This window comes from Bubalus kerabau, chromosome 4 (assembly GCF_029407905.1).
Source record: "Bubalus kerabau isolate K-KA32 ecotype Philippines breed swamp buffalo chromosome 4, PCC_UOA_SB_1v2, whole genome shotgun sequence".
NCBI lineage: Eukaryota > Metazoa > Chordata > Mammalia > Artiodactyla > Bovidae > Bubalus > Bubalus kerabau.
Genome location: NC_073627.1, coordinates 25,681,318 through 25,699,840, shown reverse-complemented (window position 1 = coordinate 25,699,840; position 18,523 = coordinate 25,681,318). Strand labels below are relative to the sequence as shown.

Genomic DNA, 18,523 nt, shown 5'->3' with positions numbered 1-18,523 from the left:
TGGTTTTATTCTCAACCAGCAGCCAGAGACCCATCAAACGTAAATGCGATCCTGTTACTCCTCTCCTCAGAGTCCCTAATACATACTATCTCCCAGTCAAATTAAGAGTCAAAGTCCACACCATGACACATAAGGGGTCCATGTGACCTCTCTGACTTAGCTGTCACTCTCTCTCACTCACCGCTTAGGCCATGCTGGCCTCCCCGCTATTCCAGTACATGCCAGCTAGGGCCCCTCTTCAGGCCCTTTGTACTCACTGTTCTCTCTGCTTGAGTTCTCACCGTCTCCCCTCCCCAGATTGTTGTTTAGTCGCTAGGTCATGTCCAACTCTTTACGACCCCATGGACTCCCCAGATTAAGCCTGGCTCAATCCCTCCCATCCCTCCTTCAGGGTTTTCTCAAACTCCCTTCTCTGACAGCCCTATGTAAACCATACCCCTCATGTTCTCCTGTCCTCTATTCAGTTTTCCCCTTAGCACTTCTTATTGTCTGATATCCACTAGTTACTTAATGTCTTCTACCAGATGTACCTTCCTTACCTACTGGCAAAGAAGATGCTTCATATATAGAAAACCTGCAGATCTGCATATCCTGGCACTAGGTGCTGGCATCCACTCACCAGGTCAGCTCAGCCGATCCAATCGCAGAAGGAACTCAACTCTGCCGGTCACCTCACATGGGGACAAGAGTGTGTGTGTGGACCAGCACAGTCGAGTCTTTCTCCTGGACAGAAACCTCAGACGTGTGCCTCATCACCACACACCACATGCCGCATCTCAATGCCTCTTTCAATGAACAGGTACTGGGGAGAAATTCTTTCACAAGTGAGTTAAGACGACGCGGGTCCCTGCTGTCTGAAGACCTCTTATCTGTCTCCACCCTGCAGCTCTCTCCTGAAAATGGGACTGTATCATTTGCTAGCTCGCATCCTATCAGACTGGAAGGGACCCTAGAGAAGTGAGTGGGGACATGGAACAGCCAGCAGGGGATGGTGAGAAAGAGTCCCAGGCAACGGTACAAAAATACTGGGCCTCAGAACACTGCCAAAAACAGGAAAGAAGAAACCAAAACACACTTTTTCCCCTCTAAAGAATATCATTATGTACAAATTTTATGTACATGCTTTCTCTGCTTTGACACATTTGTGAGTCACTCTGTACATTCGTCTGGGACACAACTGGTTAAAGTTAGTGGTGACTTCATTTCCCCTGGGACTAGACAGTCACCATTTATTCTTTTGATGGCTGGGAAATGTTTGGGTCTGTTCTGAGACTAGTCTGAGAAGACTTCCAGTTAGACACTAGCTGGGGGCAGAAATAGTCCATATCCAATCACACGGCCCTGCCTGCTGTCTCTTCCTCCTTATTCACACCCTCTGAAAGGCGGCTTTGTGGTTCCACCGAGTCCCCTAGGAGAGATAACAAACACCCCACAGAGGAAGCTCTAGAAAGAGGACATTTGGGAGTGTGCAGGCCAGTGCCTGCTGCTTTCTGAGCCGTTTTCACTGCGTGGCTGGGATGAAGAGACTACCTAACAGCCTCAATCATGGCATGGGGACAGATGCATCCAGTGAGGTGGGGCTTCTGGCTAGAGACAGCATGCAGTGCTGATGCGGAAACAAACTGTAGCTCAGGGGAATGAGATGGGCAAAGGGAGGATTCCGTTGGGTCTGCAAGCACCTTCTTCCTGTGCCAAACAGCTCTGACATCTCAACGTTGCTTAGAGTTGCTCACAGAGGGTAAACTGAGAAGCAGCAAAACTGAGCACTTTGTTCTTTGTACTCCTCTGCTCCTGAGCAGCACTCATCTCCCAAGAGCACGCCAGCTTGAAGGCCAAGCTGATGAGAAGCAACCCCCCCAGGCCAGTGGGGGCCTCAGAATATCCAGGAAGAGTGTAAGCTAGACGAGCAGTGGAAGTGGCAGTGTCCCCAAGCTGCCAGAGCTGATTCAGCTTGCTTCTGGGCTCTCTTCTCACCTTGAGTGAGGCAATACAAAAACCCGTTTTCCATTTCGGAATCCTATCAACTGGAACAAATCCACCAGTGGAGCATCTTCACAAGGGCAATCTCTAACCTCTTTCCTACTCAAACAGATAGTGCCCTTGAATTAGCACTGCCCCACGTTTTCACCTTCTTCATTCATCTTTCCACCCAGCTTCAACAGACAACGGGCAAACTGACAGCAAAGTGAGACCTCCCCACCCTGAGGTCTCCAAGAGAATGCTGCTAGCCAAGGAAAGATCTGATAACTGAAGAAGTAGTTCTTAACAGAGAAAAGTGACTCTGAACTATGTTTCAGAAATACAAAGATCTAAGTGCTGACTCTGTGTAGAAAGGAATAAAGAAAAAGTTATTTTTCCTTCCTTCAATAGAAGGAAGTCACTTGAGGAGATCCATGTGGATTCAAAACAAAAGCAAAGCAAAAACAAAAAAGCATCAACAAATGCATTCCATAACGATATCCACTTCTCAGCCCATCTTGGCCTCCAGCCCAGCTGGTTTAGAACTTGCTGGGAAGACATTCACAAATCCAGTTAAGCTGCTCAAAGGGAAACTCCAGATATAACACCCAATACACTAATAAGAAAATACTAGAGCGCCTCCGAATAGATTTTGCTCTAAGTCTGCAGCTCACGAAGTTTCAGATTGGACAATGTAATCATTTAAACTCAGAAGTACTCATATCTCTACATTTTCTGATACTCTATGCACCCTTTAAAGCAGTTTTTCTCTGCACCTTTCATTCTGTGGCCATTGTCTATCTCCTGCAAAATAATTCCTAAATTTTTCAATCTCTCGACATAAAGCTTTCAATTTGTGTGTTGACAGAAAACAAAGGAGGTAACATTACATCTTATAAGAATATGTTACATTTCATCATAGAAATGTGGGTGAGCAAGGTCTATAAGATTGCTAAACCCAAGCCAACACTAGGGTCTACTGGTTAGCTGCAACAAGCTTAAATGTTTTCAAAAAGGCCTTGGTTGGGCAATCCTTGCGTAAAGCAAGCTTGTGAATGATCATATACCTATAGCGAAAGCAACTGTTTAGGCTACAAGAGACTGTGCAACTTCTCCAAAACGCTACTATTCACCAACAGAAGAACTAGCAATTTCAAGGCCAAAGATATCAAAATGAATTGTCCTCTCTGCTGTTATGACAGGAGGCTCCTTTACCCAGACATTTGTCAGAATCTTCTTAACGCTTCTTCTCTCCTCTGACAGGCCTGCAGAGGCCCAAACTTAATAGAATCTGAGAGAAAAGAGCCTATCGGTCTATAAGAAGCCAAATAGTGAGGCCAAACTCTTCCTCCTGGCATCAGTTCTCCCTGCAGAGCTGTGAAGTGACGCTCCAATGATGAACTAATTCTACTTGGGTCTCCTGGACAAAGAGACCATGTCTTTACAAGCCTAGCCCAGAGGGTTCATAATTATGTCAGACCAGCTTTTTTTTTTTTTTCTCATTGTTGCTGCTTTTTAACAAAGAGGTTAAGCCTCTGTATAACCTAGTGGAAGAACCAGAATTAGAAAACTTACCAATCACCCCAGCCAATGAGAATCCATTTCCAACAGGTATTAATGCCTGTTAGAAGCCACTGGTCTGACAGAGTGTGGTCCACTGGAGAAGGGAATGGCAAACCACTTCAGTATTCTTGCCTTGAGAACCTCATGAACAGTATGAAAAGGCAAAATGGTAGGATACTGAAAGGGGAACTCCCCAGCTCGGTAGGTGCCCAATATGCTACTGGAGATCAGTGGAGAAATAACTCCAGAAAGAATGAAGGGATGGAGCCAAAGCAAAAACAATACCCAGTTGTGGATGCGACTGGTGATAGAAGCAAGGTCCGATGCTGTACAGAGCAATATTGCATAGGAACCTGGAATGTCAGGTCCATGAATCAAGGCAAATTGGAAATGGTCAAACAGGAGATGGCAAGAGTGAACGTCGATATTCTAGGAATCAGCGAATTAAAATTGACTGGAATGGGTGAATTTAACTCAGATGACCATTATATCTACTACTGTGGGCAGGAATCCCTTAGAAGAAATGGAGTAGCCATCATGGTCAACAAAAGAGTCTGAAATGCAGTACTTGGATGCAATCTCAAAAACGACAGAATGATCTCTGTTCGTTTCCAAGGCAAACCATTTGATATCACGGTAATCCAAACCTATACCTCAACCAGTAACACTGAAGAAGCTGAATGGTTCTATGAAGACCTACAAGACCTTTTAGAACTAACACCCAAAAAAGATGTCCTTTTCATTATAGGGGACTGGAATGCAAAAGTAGGAAGTCAAGAAACACCTGGAGTAACAGGCAAATTTGGCCTTGGAGTATGGAATGAAGCAGGGCAAAGGCTAATAGAGTTTTGCCAAGAGAACGCACTGGTCATAGCAAACACCCTCTTCCAACAACACAAGAGAAGACTCTACCCATGGACATCACCAGAGGGTCAACACCGAAATCAGACTGATTATATTCTTTGCAGCCAAAGATGGAGAAGCTCTATACAGTCAGCAAAAACAAGACCAGGAGCTGACTGTGGCTCAGATCATGAACTCCTTATTGGCAAATTCAGACTTAAATTGAAGAAAGTGGGGGAAAACCACTAGACCATTCAGGTAGGACCTAAATCAAATCCCTTATGATTATACAGTGGAAGTGAGAAATAGATTTAAGGGACTAGATCTGATACAGTGCCTGATGAACTATGGACGGAGATTTGTGACACTGTACAGGAAACAGGGATCAAGACCATCCCCAAGAAAAAGAAATGCAAAAAAGCAAAAGGGCTGTCTGAGGAGGCCTTACAAATAGCTGTGAAAAGAAGAGAAGCGAAAAGCAAAGGAGAAAAGGAAAGATACAAGCATCTGAATGCAAAGTTCCAAAGAATAGCAACAAGAGATAAGAAAGCCTTCCTCAGCGATCAATGCAAAGAAATAGAGGAAAACAACAGAATGGGAAAGACTAGAGATCTCTTCAAGAAAATCAGAGATACCAAGGGAACATTTCATGCAAAGATAGGCTCAATAAAGGACCGAAATGCTATGGACCTAACTGAAGCAGAAGATATTAATAAGAGGTGGCAAGAATACACAGAAGAACTGTACAAAAAAGAGCTTCACAACCCAGATAATCACGATGGTGTGATCACTCACCTAGAGCCAAACATCCTGGAATGTGAAGTCAAGAGGGCCTTAGAAAGCATCACTACGAACAAAGCTAGTGGAGGTGATGGAATTCCAGTTGAGCTAGTTCAAATCCTGAAAGATGATGCTGTGAAAGTGTTGCACTCAATATGCCAGCAAATTTGGAAACCTCAGCAGTGGCCACAGGACTGGAAAAGGTCAGTTTTCATTCCAATCCCAAAGAAAGGCAATGCCAAAGAATGCTCAAACTACCGCACAGTTGCACTCATCTCACACGCTAGTAAAGTAATGCTCAAAATTCTCCAAGCCAGGCTTCAGCAATACGTGAACCGTGAAATTCCAGATGTTCAAGCTGGTTTTAGAAAAGGCAGAGGAACCAGAGATCAAATTGCCAACATCCACTGGATCATGGAAAAAGCAAGAGAGTTCCAGGAAAACATCTATTTCTGCTTTATTGACTATGCCAAGCCTTTGACTGTGTGGATCACAATAAACTGTGAAAAATTCTGAAAGAGATGGGAATACCAGACCACGTGACCTGCCTCTTGAGAAACCTATATGCAGGTCAGGAAGCAACCGTTAGAACTGGACATGGAACAACAGACTGGTTCCAAATAGGAAAAGGAGTACGTCAAAGCTGTGTATTGTCACCCTGTTTATTTAACTTCTATGCAGAGTACATCATGAGAAACGCTGGGCTTTTCTTTTTCGAAGCACAAGCTGGAATCAAGATTGCTGGGAGAATATCAATAACCTCAGATATGCAGATGACACCACCCTTATGGCAGAAAGTGAAGAGGAACTCAAAAGCCTCATGATGAAAGTGAAAGAGGAGGATGAAAAAGTTGGCTTAAAGCTCAACATTCAGAAAACCAAGAGCATGGCATCTGGTCCCATCACTTCATGGGAAATAGATGCGGAAACAGTGGAAACAGTGTCAGACTTTATTTTGGGGGGCTCCAAAATCACTGGAGATGGTGATTGCAGCCATGAAATTAAAAGATGCTTACTCCTTGGAAGGAAAGTTATGACCAACCTAGATAGCATATTGAAAAGCAGAGATGTTACTTTGCCAACAAAGGTTGGTCTAGTCAAGACTATGGTTTTTCCAGTGGTCATGTATGGATGTGAAAGTTGGACTGTGAAGAAAGCTGAGTGCCAAAGAATTGATGCTTTTGAACTGTGGTGTTGGAGAAGACACTTGAGAGTCCCTTGGACTGCAAGGAGATCCAACCAGTCCATCCTAAAGGAGATCAGTCCTGGGTGTTCACTGGAAGGACTGTTGCTGAAGCTGAAACTCCAATGCTTTGGCCACCTCATGCGAAGAGTTGACTCACTGGGAAAGACCCTGATGCTGGGAGGGATTGGGGGCAGGAGGAGAAGGGGACAACAGAGGATGAGATGGCTGGATGGCATCACCGACTTGATGGACATGAGTTTGAGTGAACTCTAGGAGTTGGTGATGGACAGGGAGGCCTGAGTGACTGAACTGAACTGAGAAGCCACTGGAACACTGACATCATCAGCCCATTTGATAGGTTGTCTGACATATTCGCCCCCTTCATCGCACACAAGAATTTAAAACAAAACAAGACACTGCAGTTATATTCATTATTGCAGACAACAGGTTTCTTTATGCTATCAAATCTAAATTACTCCTATGGTGTGGATTCTACCATCATTCCCTTCAAAGCCTCTCTATGAGCTGGCCAACACCCTAAATGTTCTAGCCTGAAAAATCATCCAAAATACCAACTCAACACTTAGTCCTCCACTGTCATACTTAATGCCTTCTGAGGTACAGCATGCAAGGTTACTGCATGCCAGTGTACTGCCCAACAGTCATCACTCTTCTATCTGCAATCAAACCCGTGTAATGGTGACCATGGGTCAATTCACTGTTTAAAGCGGATTTACCAGCTCCTCCCTCCCTTTCTCTAAGAAAGCAACAGATAAGTGAGCAAGAAGTCTCAGAAGAAGACACAAACTTCGGGATAATATGCACTGAGAAAAGCCAGACTGAGGCCCCCTGGATCAAGTTAATTAAGAAACAATTAAACATGACAGTATCTTGGAATCAAAACCAAGGAATGCTGTGAGGACAGGTTTCTCAATTGCTCAGAGGAGAAGACACAATTCCTTTTCATCTAAAATTAGAAAGCCACCCAGAACATAAGCCAAGAAGCATGGGTAGAAGGCTGAGAATCATAAGCTAGCAATGGGCATGGAGGTGGGGTGGAGGAAGAAAGTAAATATCCATATTGTTTTACTTTTTCAGTTATTCATTAGGTTTGCTCCTGGCCTTTGGGATTCGGCAGTTCCACCCTCCCCACCCCCATGGGATATCAGGCAACAGGCTGGGAGCTCTGTCCACAAGTTCTTAAACGTCTCACAATTCTGATAAGCGTTGGCAGATATCTAGCTGGAAGCTCAAAGATGCAAGAGAAAATATTAAAAGGTTTCTGCCCACTCCTCAGTTTAAGGCGAGAGGTCATCTACTTAGGGAGTGCCCTTGTGTCCTGGTACCATCTCTAGACTTTCTACCCAGAGAACTACGTTGGCTTCCACGCCCATCAGTGCCCATGTGTTGGCGCCGTCGGAATTTCAAGTATTCCCCCGCCCCTCTCTGCACTCGGGAGAACACTGAATCGCTGGTGGGCACCTAGAGTCAGAATGCAAGAGGGTCCCGGAACACAGGACAAGCGCACAGGGAGCCGACCGCCTCCTCAGAGCAGACCCAGGCAACGTCCCCGGGCCGGGAAACACTCAGGTGGGCCGGCGACCAGGCAGACGGGGTGCCAGGTTTGCCCTGGGTGCCCGCTCCTCTCGCCAGCCCCGGAAGCGCCTCCCTCCCGCCTAGCGGGCTCCGAGGGGGCGGGGAGTCGAACGCCCCCTTCCGGGTGCCTCCGCCTGGCTGGCCAGCCCCGCTCCTCCTCCGGGCGGGAATCCTCCCTCCCCGCCCCTACCGGAGCCGGGCCCCGGCGCCAGGTCCGGCCCCAGGGGGGAACCCCCAGTCCCGGCTCCCTCTCCCTGCGGCCTCTGCCCGTCTTCCCGACCCTTCAGAGCCGGGAAGACCCCGCCGGCAGCGGTCAGGACCCACCGCTCATTACGACATCTTCCTCCCTGGCCTCCGCCGCCTCCGCCGCCACCGAGAGCCTGACACCGCCCGCCTAGCACCCGCCAATCCCGGAGCCTGTCACCGCCCGAGCGACGGCAGCGTTCACCAATAAGAGCTCGGTACATTGGGGACCGACAGCACTATCAACCAATCAAAGAGAGGCATCTAGAGCGACGTTGCCTTGGCCAATAGACCTGTGAAATGTCACTGACGGACGGTAGAGGGCACCAACCGGAAGCTTACTGAAGAGTGAACGACATGTTCGCCAGCCAACTGAAGGGAGGCAAAGTCCCACCTACCAGGTGGTTGATGGACAGCAACAGGAAGCTAGATGGGGAGGGGCTTAGCTAAGGAGTGGTTTTGTATTGGTCGTGGTTGACCTTCCACCCACCTTTAATCCAGAAGATGAGTGATAGATCTGCCCTAAAGCCAATCAAAAGTCCTCAGGGTGAGGCCGACAAATGCCCTATAAATAGCATCTACTTTGATCCTAAATCCAGCGTTGCCCTGGTGTGGTAGGGGCGTCTCGTTCTTCTGCTGTTCAACCCGTTGTCTGGTGAGTTGAAAGCCACCAGCCTTTTCAACCCGTTGTCTGGTGAGTTGAAAGCCACCAGCCTTTTATTCAATTTTTTATCTTTCATCGCTTCTGAAGAGGGAAGTGAGCCTTCAGGCGACTTTATCAGTGAGACATTGGCGGCAGGCACAATAGCGGGAGTTGGGGCTGCGTGACACTTCTCAAAGTATTTTCACCGTCTCAGTTCAAATCCCTCATAATCCTCTCCTGGTTATTGCATCAACCTGCCAACGTGGGCATCAGAATCACCTGAAGCTCTCTAAAAGATTCTAGGATTGCCTCTCGTGTCCGGCGCACGACAGAAATATGTATTCTAACGAGCGCCTCTGGTGGACAGAATTGGCCTCTGCCCCCACTTACCTCCTTGAATGAAGTGCTGTGAGTACAGCACTTGGCAGGCGCGACCTGGGTAGGTTTATCTTCCCTATAAGATGTGTAACTTTGGAACGCGTTAGTGAGAAGGAATCCACTCTGGTGTCAGACCAGCCTGGGTTCGAAACTCGCACGGCCTACTTACAAGAGAGGCAGGGTACCGAAACTCCGTGCATCTTATGTCCTCATCTGTGAAATGAGGCTGCTCACACCTACAACTTAGAGCAGGACTTTCCTTTTTTTTTTTTTATCATAACCCCACAGTGAGAAATACATTTGCATTCTCACCCAGTACACTTATACTCCTGTGAGTGTATGATAAAATTTTACAAAAACAATACTTACCCTTCCTACCATGATCCACTGATGTTTTTCTGTCTTGTCCTATCTTTTTCTTTCTTCCCTCCCTCCCTCCTTTCCTTTTTTTTTTTTTTAAATATTGAAGTCTAGTTGATTTACAGTATTATGTTAGTTTCAGGTGTATAGCACAGTGATTCAGATATATATATGTGTGTGTGTGTTTGTATTCCTTTTCAGAAGGAATGTATTCCTTCTGAAATACATACACAGTGTGTGTGTATTCTTTTCCCTCATAGGTTACTACAAATTACTGAGTATAGTTCCCTATGCTATACAGTAGGTCCTTATTGGTTATCTATTTTATATATGCATGCATGTTCAGTTGCTGAGTTGTGTATGACTCTGTGACCCCATTGACCAGGCTCCTCTGTCAGTGGGATTCTCCTGGCAAGAATACTGGAGTGGGTTGCCATTTCCTTCTCCATGGGATCTTCTCAAACCAGGGATCAAACCCACATCTACTGCATTGGCAGGTGGATTCTTTACCACTGCACCACCAGGGAAGTTGTTATTTTATATATAGTAGTGAAAGTGTTAGTTGCTGAGTCATGTCCAATTCTTTGCGACCCTCTGGACTGTAGCCCATGGGGGCTCCTCTGTCCATGAAATTCTCCAGGCAAGAATACTGAAGTGGGTAGCCATTCCCTTCTCTAGGCGATCTTCCCAACCCAGGAATCATACCCAGGTCTCCTGCATTGCAGGCAGATTCATTACCATCTGAGCCACCAGGGAAGCCCTATGTGTATATGTTAATCCCAGCCTCCTCCTATTTTATCCCTTCCCTTACTTTCTTTTCTTGATCATGACCGGCAGTTTGAATAACATTATCATGAAGGGTTGATGTAATAAAATACAGAGCAGTATGCCCAGTATATTGTAATTGTTGAATAATTGTTACTAGTCTCTTCCAGGCTATCCCTTTGAAAAAATAGGACTTCAAAAGAATTCACTTTTTCAGTTAAGATCCTTCATTGGCTCCCTTCGCTGTTCTGGATAAAAAGTCCATACTCCTTTCTAGGCAAACAATGGCCTTCACACTCTTGGTGTATCTTGCATGTTTCATCTCCCTCTGCCATCCTATTCTCTTTCCATAATCCTACCTTTTTGCCTCAAGAAAAGGTTCCACAGTTCCTAAACACATACTCATCTATTTCCTGTCTTACTTTTTCCTTCCTTTTTCCTGGTAAACTCCTGTGCATCCTTCAAGAACCTGCTCCGAGTTTGATCTCCTGCTAAGCCAGATCCTTTTCCTTCTCTGGGCTGTTCTTGGCACAGGCAAAGAGCTTCACTCTCTCACACTGCATTACCCACTTTCATTCTTCTGACTGTAGACTGTGGACTGCAGTGGAAGTTTTGAGGCCAGTACTAGAAGACTGGCAAGAAATGTATGCTGAGCTAAAGAATGAATATTTGCATACAATTACATCTACATATGACTTGTTTATGTAGACTGTACATTCTGTTCCCATGCCATTATTCAAGGTAAGATTGCTTCACTGTTGAGCCAAAGACTCCACCCGGGTTCCATGAGTCAGCTACTTTAGGGTGCAGGGATTTGAGGGGCGAGGTGGGGTTGAATTTCCTGCTGGGCTGCTGCCAAACCTCTTGTGAGATGAAAGCTGGGGCCGCTGTGCTTCTTCCACCCCAGAAGCCCCGTCATGAAGCCAGCAGAAGCAGGAGGGATTTGTATGTGTGGGTAGTGGGCAGGGTGCAAAAACTTCGAAGAATTTGGCAGCAGTTTTGAGTAGTTTAAATGGTTCCTTTAAAGACCACCATGTTTCTTGTTTCCACCAGAGGTACAGCTGAGGAAGGGGGCACCTGCCATGGAGAGGACCCCCTTGTACTTTTGCCTGGACCCTTGGAGTCTTTGAGCCTCACTTACAACACACTAAAGCCATCACACAGTTTCTCTTCCCACAGATTGCTTCCCGCAGATGGCCCCCAGACTCTACAGAGAGGACAGGCAAGGTTGCCAGCTCCTAATGCCTGCTTTCCCCTGGCTGCTCTTTAGATTCACTGCTGCTGCTGCTGCTAAGTCGCTTCAGTCGTGTCCGACTCTGTGCGACCCCATAGACGGCAGCCCACCAGGCTCCCCCATCCCTGGGATTCTCCAGGCAAGAACACTAGAGATTGTTTAATAAATTCTAAACCATGGCCAAGAAAATCAGTATCTCTGGGGGTGCAACCCTGGTGAGGGTATTAAGTTCCTCAGGTTATTCCAACAGGCAGCTAAATTAGAGAACTGCTTGTCAGCCCAAAGATGTTTTCTGGTGGGGGTCCTCAGGTAAACCACTATGAATAGTCTATAACCTCCACCTGTACCCATTCCTGTCCCTCTTCCTGAGTTTCTCCCCTGCCCATCCTACCTGCTTCGATCTCCACGGAGCCAGGGCAGACAGGTGGTTCCAGCTGCAGGTCTCAGCATCAACCAGGAGAAGAATCTCTTCCATGGGTGCATCTGGATATAGCTTCTCCTTTGGTGATCTTCCATGGGTGCATCTGGACATAGCTTCTCCTTTGGTGATACCTGCCTTATTTCCAACCACTTTCAGCCTCTTCCTGCTCTAAGTTGTCACTTTCTCCCCATTTCTAACTTGTAAAGTTAACCTGTTCTCCACCGCTAAAGTCCCTCTATTTGTCTTGTCCACCACAGCTCCTTTCACTCCCAGCACATTGCTTGATATATAGCTGGTGCATGGTACATGCTTGTTGACTGACTGAATGACTGCATCTGGAGGAGTCCTTGGGCCTAGAAAAGAAAACAACGGTCTCAAAGGCCCTTGCTAAACCATCTAACTTCCGGGAAAACAAAATCGAACTTTTAAGTCCCACCGTGATACTCCAGGCTGGTTGTATCTACCTGGGACTTACCACCCCCTGCCCAAAACTTCCCGCCTCCTGTTCAACTACAAATGCCATCTCAACCAAAGATTACCCAAAACGTCCTGCCTGATAACATTTCCCTTATCGCTTCCACAAACCTCCCTTTAAATATGAAGCCTCCCTGATCCATCTCGTGCTCAGCCTGGTCGTTAGGCCGACTGTCGCCCCTCCTTGCCTGAATAAAGGTAACCTACCTCCGTTGAGGTTGTCTCTCCTTTTCTGCCTTGGCCGAACTATACCTTACATTTTTGGTGCCGAAACCCGGGAGAGGGCGCGGCACTCCTGTGTCCTGTCTCTCTCGCTCGCTCTCGCTCTCACTCTCACTCTCCCTCTCCCTCTCGTTGTTTCCCCTGTTCCTGGAATCTGGAAACGTGAACTCACTTTCTGCCAGGGCTCATAAGTTCCCCTCAGGGACGCCTAGTGCCTTTGTGAGTGGTGCAATCCTTGTCCTAAGGCTTTATTGGTGCTTTATGTACCCACAGGCCTCCGGCTCTATCCCCTTCTCTCTCTCTCTCTGAAAGCCTCCGGTATAGGGAACTCTTGCCATTCGACTACTCTACATGCAACACTCCACTCAAGCCGGCCCCTAGATTAAGGTAAGATCTGGACGGTGTTCTAGAGGCACCCTAGAACCCAGTCCTCTCCGGGTCCTGGGGACCCCTGGCCTAAGGCCACTCTGTAAGCAACCGTGGGGGATGCTCCACCTCGACACAGAGCTCTCTTTTCATAACTCCTATTGTTATGGATGACAACTTGAACTCCCAATAGGAGTCTCTGCTTGCCTTTCAATTATGGGGTCTGGCCAGTCTGTCCCAAAAGATTCCCCTCTGGCCTGTGTTCTCAAAAATCTCAAACCGCTCTTACTCACTGAACTTAAAGCTAACCGCTTAAAACAACTCTGTATACAGATCTGGCCTCAATACCAATTGGACAGTCAAGACCACTGGCCTGAATTTGGCACATTTGACTTTAACATTCTTCAAAATCTCACCGACTTCCCTAAACGGAATGGCAAGTGGTCAGAGGTCCCATGTGCCCAAGCCTTTTGGGCCCTTCAGAGCAGGCCCTCCTTATGCAAGGCCTGCTCCACCCACAAGGTCCTTCTATGCAGCTTGTCTCCCAAACAAAAGGGCTGTTCTTCAACTAACCGCCTATGGTGCCTTCCGCACCCCTGGAGCTTGACCCCACTGACGAGCCCCCTCCCTACCAGCCACACCTCCGACCCTCTCCTTCCCCTTCATCCAGCTCACCTACTGACTCCGAAACCTCTCCTGACTCTTCCCTCAACCCCACTACCGCATCTTCCTGACCCCGACCCCTTCCCTCCCCCGCCCCACCCCCATCCCCCCCCCCCACAGGGTCAGTACCCACAGGGTCAGTACATGTTTCCCCTGAGAGAGGTGGCAGGACCAGACGGCCCCACCCAAGTCCACGTGCCACTTTGTCAGACATGAGCCAGATAGAAGAAAAGTTAGGATCATTTTCTGAAAATCCTACCAGATACAGAAAAGAATTCCTGAGACTCTCCAAGACCTATAACCTCACGTAGAGTGACATATATTATATCCTAAATGCCACTCTCACCCCAAATGGAAAAGACCGTATCTGGCAAGCGGCAAAAGCCCATGCTGATGACTTACATAACCAAGACCTGGATAGCCCAGCTGCTGATGAGGCGGTGCCTCAGTTAGATCCCCACTGGACTTACCAGCCCAGTGACCCAGGTATCAGGAGACTCAATCATATGATTACCTGCCTTCTAGAAGGAATGCAGAAAAATACTCCCATACATGTCAGTTATGATAAAGTCAGGGAAATCACCCAAGGGGCGGACGAAAATCCAGCCTTATTCTTGGCATGCCTCACAGAGGCAGTCCAGAAGTATACCATCCTAGATATCACCACCCCTGCTGGGTTACTGTACCTTCATGTTCAGTTCATCAGCCAGTCCGCCCCTGACACTAGACGCAAGCTTCGACAACTAGAGAAGGGCCCTGAGACCGCCCACAAAGAGACCTTCTAGAATTAGCCTTCAAGGTGTTCAATAATAGGAAGAGGCTACGAGAGAATAAGACCGTGAGAGAAAAGCTAAATATGCCTTTTTGGCGGCAGCAATTAAGGGAAGAGATCAGCCTGGCCCAAGTCATCCTAGACTGGGGCTTAAGACCCACCCCCCCGGACCCTGCTTCCAATGCAACCAGTCAGGACACTGGGCAAAGACATGCCCAAACCCACAAAAGCATACCCAAACTGTGGTTGTTCGGGACACTGGAAAATGGACTGTCCCCAGGGACACCCTGGCACTCCTAGGGAGGACCCCACCTCCCAGACCTGGAGAGTGGGATGTCCACAGGGATGCCCTGGCACCCCTGGAGAGATCTCCACTTCTCCCCAGAACCCCAGCATAACCCTACGAGAGTTGTTCCAATGATGGGATCTGGGTTCCAGCCCCCTGGCCCGTGTCCTGGACACAAGCTTGGAACTTAGGGTAGACGGGGTAGTGGCTGGTGAAAAGACCTCCTTTATAGTAGACACTGGAGCCACTTTCTCTCTCTCAACTTCCTACTCTGGCCCAACTCAAGACTCAGAACTCACAATAAAGGGGGGTCTTTGGAGAAACCTATATGCAGGTCAGGAAGCAACGGTTAGAACTGGACATGGAACAACAGACTGGTTCCAAATAGGAAAAGAAGTACGTCAAGGCTGTGTATTGTCACCCTGTTTATTTAACATATGCAGAGTACATCATGAGAAATGCTGGGCTGGAAGAAGCACAAGCTGGAATCAAGATTGCCGGGAGAATATCAATAACCTCAGATATGCAGATGACACCACCCTTATGGCAGAAAGTGAAGAGGAACTCAAAAGCCTCATGAAGAAAGTGAAAGAGGAGAGTGAAAAAGTTGGCTTAAAGCTCAACATTCAGAAAACCAAGACCATGGCATCTGGTCTCATCACTTCGTGGGAAATAGATGGGGAAACATGGAAACAGTGTCAGACTTTGTTTTTTTGGGCTTCAAAATCACTGCAGATGGTGATTGCAGCCATGAAATTAAAAGACGCTTACTCCTTGGAAGGAAATTTATGACGAACCTAGATAGCATATTCAAAAGCAAAGACATTACTTTGCCAACAAAGGTCCATCTAGTCAAGGCTATGGTTTTTCCAGTGGTCATGTATGGATGTGAGAGTTGGACTGTGAAGAAAGCTGAGCACCGAAGAATTGATGCTCTTTAACTGTGGTGTTGGAGAAGAAGACACTTGAGAGTCCCTTGGACTGCAAGGAGATCCAACCAGTCCATTCTAAAGGAGATCAGCCCTGGGTGTTCTTTGGAAGGAATGATGCTAAAGCTGAAACTCCAATACTTTGGCCACCTCATGCGAAGAGTTGACTCATTGGAAAAGACCCTGATGCTGGGAGGGATTTGGGGCAGGAGGAGAAGGGGACGACAGAGGATGAGATGGCTGGATGGCATCACCAACTCGATGGACATGAGTTTGGGTAAACTCCAGGAGTTGGTGATGGACAGGGAGGCCTGGCGTGCTGCGATTCATGGGGTCCAAAAGAGTCGGACATGACTGAACAACTAAAGTGGAGTTCCCTTAAGGGCAAAAATCAGCCCTCCATTACTCTGTCAGTTTTGAAAATTGACCCTCATATACTCATTCCTCATAATGGCTCAGCGTCCCATGGCACTCCTAGGGAGAGATTTGTTATCCAAATTGGGGGTCTTTATTACCATACCCCCCCTCTATAGAGTCTCTATATTCTGCATGCAGATGGCACCTGGACTGTCCCTATCCCTCACCCTGACCTTCCCTTGGATCTACCCGCCTTAGACTCCCAAGTCTGGGACACTGATCACCCATCCATAGCCAAACATCATCCCCCACTCCACATTACCCTAAAAGACCCCTCAACTATAATCACCCAACAACAGTACTCTCTTACCCCGGAGGCCCACAAGGGACTTAAGCCTATCATAGACCATCTTCTTCAAGTCTCCATCTTAATTCCTACCAATTCACCACACAACACCCCTAATGCTGGCAGTAAGGAAGGGACCAAACTCTTGGAGACTGGTCCAGGATCTGCGAAAAATCAACGAGGCCACAATGCCGACATTCCCAGTAGTCCCTAACCCTTACACCCTTCTGTCTGCCGTACCCCCGACTGCAATCCACTTCACGGTATTAGATCTCAAAGACGCCTTTTTCACCATCCCCCTCCACCCCCTCTCCCAAACCCTTTTTGCCTTCACCTGGCAAGACCTCAAGACTCATGTTTCCCTACAACTAACATGGACAGTTCTCCCCCAGGGGTTCAGAGACAGCCCCCACTTTTTTGGACAGTCTTTACAAAAGGACCTACAGACACTCGACCTAGCCCCGAGTCATCTCCAATACGTAGATGACCTCCTCCTTTGTAGCCCAACCCGAAAACTCTGCCTCCAACATACTGCCAAACCTCTTGGAACCCTGGGATCCTGGGGTTATCAGATATACCGATCCAAGGCCCAAATAGCCCAGACAAACGTCACCTACCTGGGGCTCTCCATATCCCACCAACAAAGAACTATTCCCCCAGGTAGAATCCAGGCCTTGATTAACTGTCCACTTCCAAAAACAAAAAGGGAGCTCCTGTGTATCCTCGGCCTCCTAACTTTTTCAGTAGCTGGATCCCTAACTTCCCCCTCATTACAAAGCCACTCTATGAGGCAACTAAAGGATGTCCAGATGAGCCCCTCTTTAACCCCTCTTCGCTGGCCAATCCTATTTGCCAGCTCACCCAGAGCCTCCTCCAAGTGCCAACTCTCCACCTGCCAGATCACACTAGACCATTCTTTCTATTTGCACAGTCCAACCAAGGACAGGCCCTGGGACTTCTGTGTCAGTGGGCCAGAGGTACCTGGGCTCCCATTGCCTATCTGTCAAAACAGCTTGACATGGTGACCCAGGGATGGCCTCCCTGTGTACAGGCCATGGCTGCTATTGCAGTGCTCGTACCCAAAGCAAATAAACTCTCTAACATGCCCCTTTAACAGTTTGTTCTCCACACACCTTTCGAGACTTACTATCACATCGAGCGCTTCTCTCCCTTCCCCCTTCCAGGGTACAGGCCCTACATGCCTTTCTCCTCAACCCTCAGCTCTCATTCTCCCCCTGCTCTTCCCGTTAACCCTGCCAGCTTATTACCCACGTCCTCTACAACAGACCCCCTCCTACATAGCTGCAGCCTAACAGTAGATCTTACCCAAAACCCCTTCCAACATTTAACAGATCAGCCCATCCTAGACCCAGACACCCCACACTGGTTCATTGATGGCAGCTCTCAAAAATCCCACCCTTTGCAGCAGGATATGCCATCATCCAGGGGACCTTCGTCACAATCATGGGGCCCAGACAATTGAAGCTTCACCTCTGCCACCTCACACCACCTCCCAACAGGCAGAACTGATAGCTCTCACCAGAGCTTTAACTCGGGCTAAAAATCTAAGGGTTAACATCCACACAGACTCCAAATATGCCTGTAACATTCTTCACGCAAACATCCTAATATGGAGAGAAAGAGGTTTCCTAAACCAAAAGGGATCCCCCACTATTAATTCAGACCTGATCCACAGACTTCCTAGAGGCAGCACTCTGACCAGACAAAGCCGCCATCCTCCACTGTAGGGGACATCAAAAGGGAAGTCTCATATCAGCCTACAACAATGCCACAGACCAGAAGGCAAAGGAGATAGCCCTGTCGATCCTTCCCTCCAGTCCCCTGTCATCTTAGCCCTGACTCCATCCAACCCTCCCACCACCAGAGAAATCCTCTCTTATCTACACTCACTCTTTCATCCCTCGTCCAAGACACTCCAACAGTTCCTCCTCCATAACCACTTCCCCATGTCGACTGCTGGCCAACAACATTTAGATAACCTTACCCGCTCCTGTCAGACAGGTCAACGTACCAGTCCCAGTTCCAAGCATAAACCTACACCCTTTCCAAACCATCAAATGCGAGGCAGCCTCCCAGCACAGGATTGGCAGACAGACTTTACTCCTATGCCCCTGGT

The 18,523-nt window shown here is 47.7% G+C and overlaps 1 protein-coding gene across 3 annotated transcripts in view; it reads right to left on the bottom strand.

Moving 5' to 3' along the window:
• The window catches only part of SP2 (Sp2 transcription factor), a 31,199-nt gene extending 22,833 nt beyond the window's left edge, over positions 1-8,366 (bottom strand). Inside the window, exon 1 of one of the 3 annotated variants that reach the window (XM_055576071.1) lies at positions 8,252-8,366. In XM_055576071.1, the coding sequence (XP_055432046.1) occupies positions 8,252-8,258 (7 nt within the window). In that variant the 5' untranslated portion in view covers positions 8,259-8,366. Of the gene's footprint in view, positions 1-539; positions 5,024-7,813; positions 8,023-8,251 lie in introns of those variants that run through there. The other 2 variants (XM_055576072.1, XM_055576070.1) reach the window with 2 other exon arrangements.
• Positions 8,367-18,523: the final 10,157 nt, after the last annotated feature.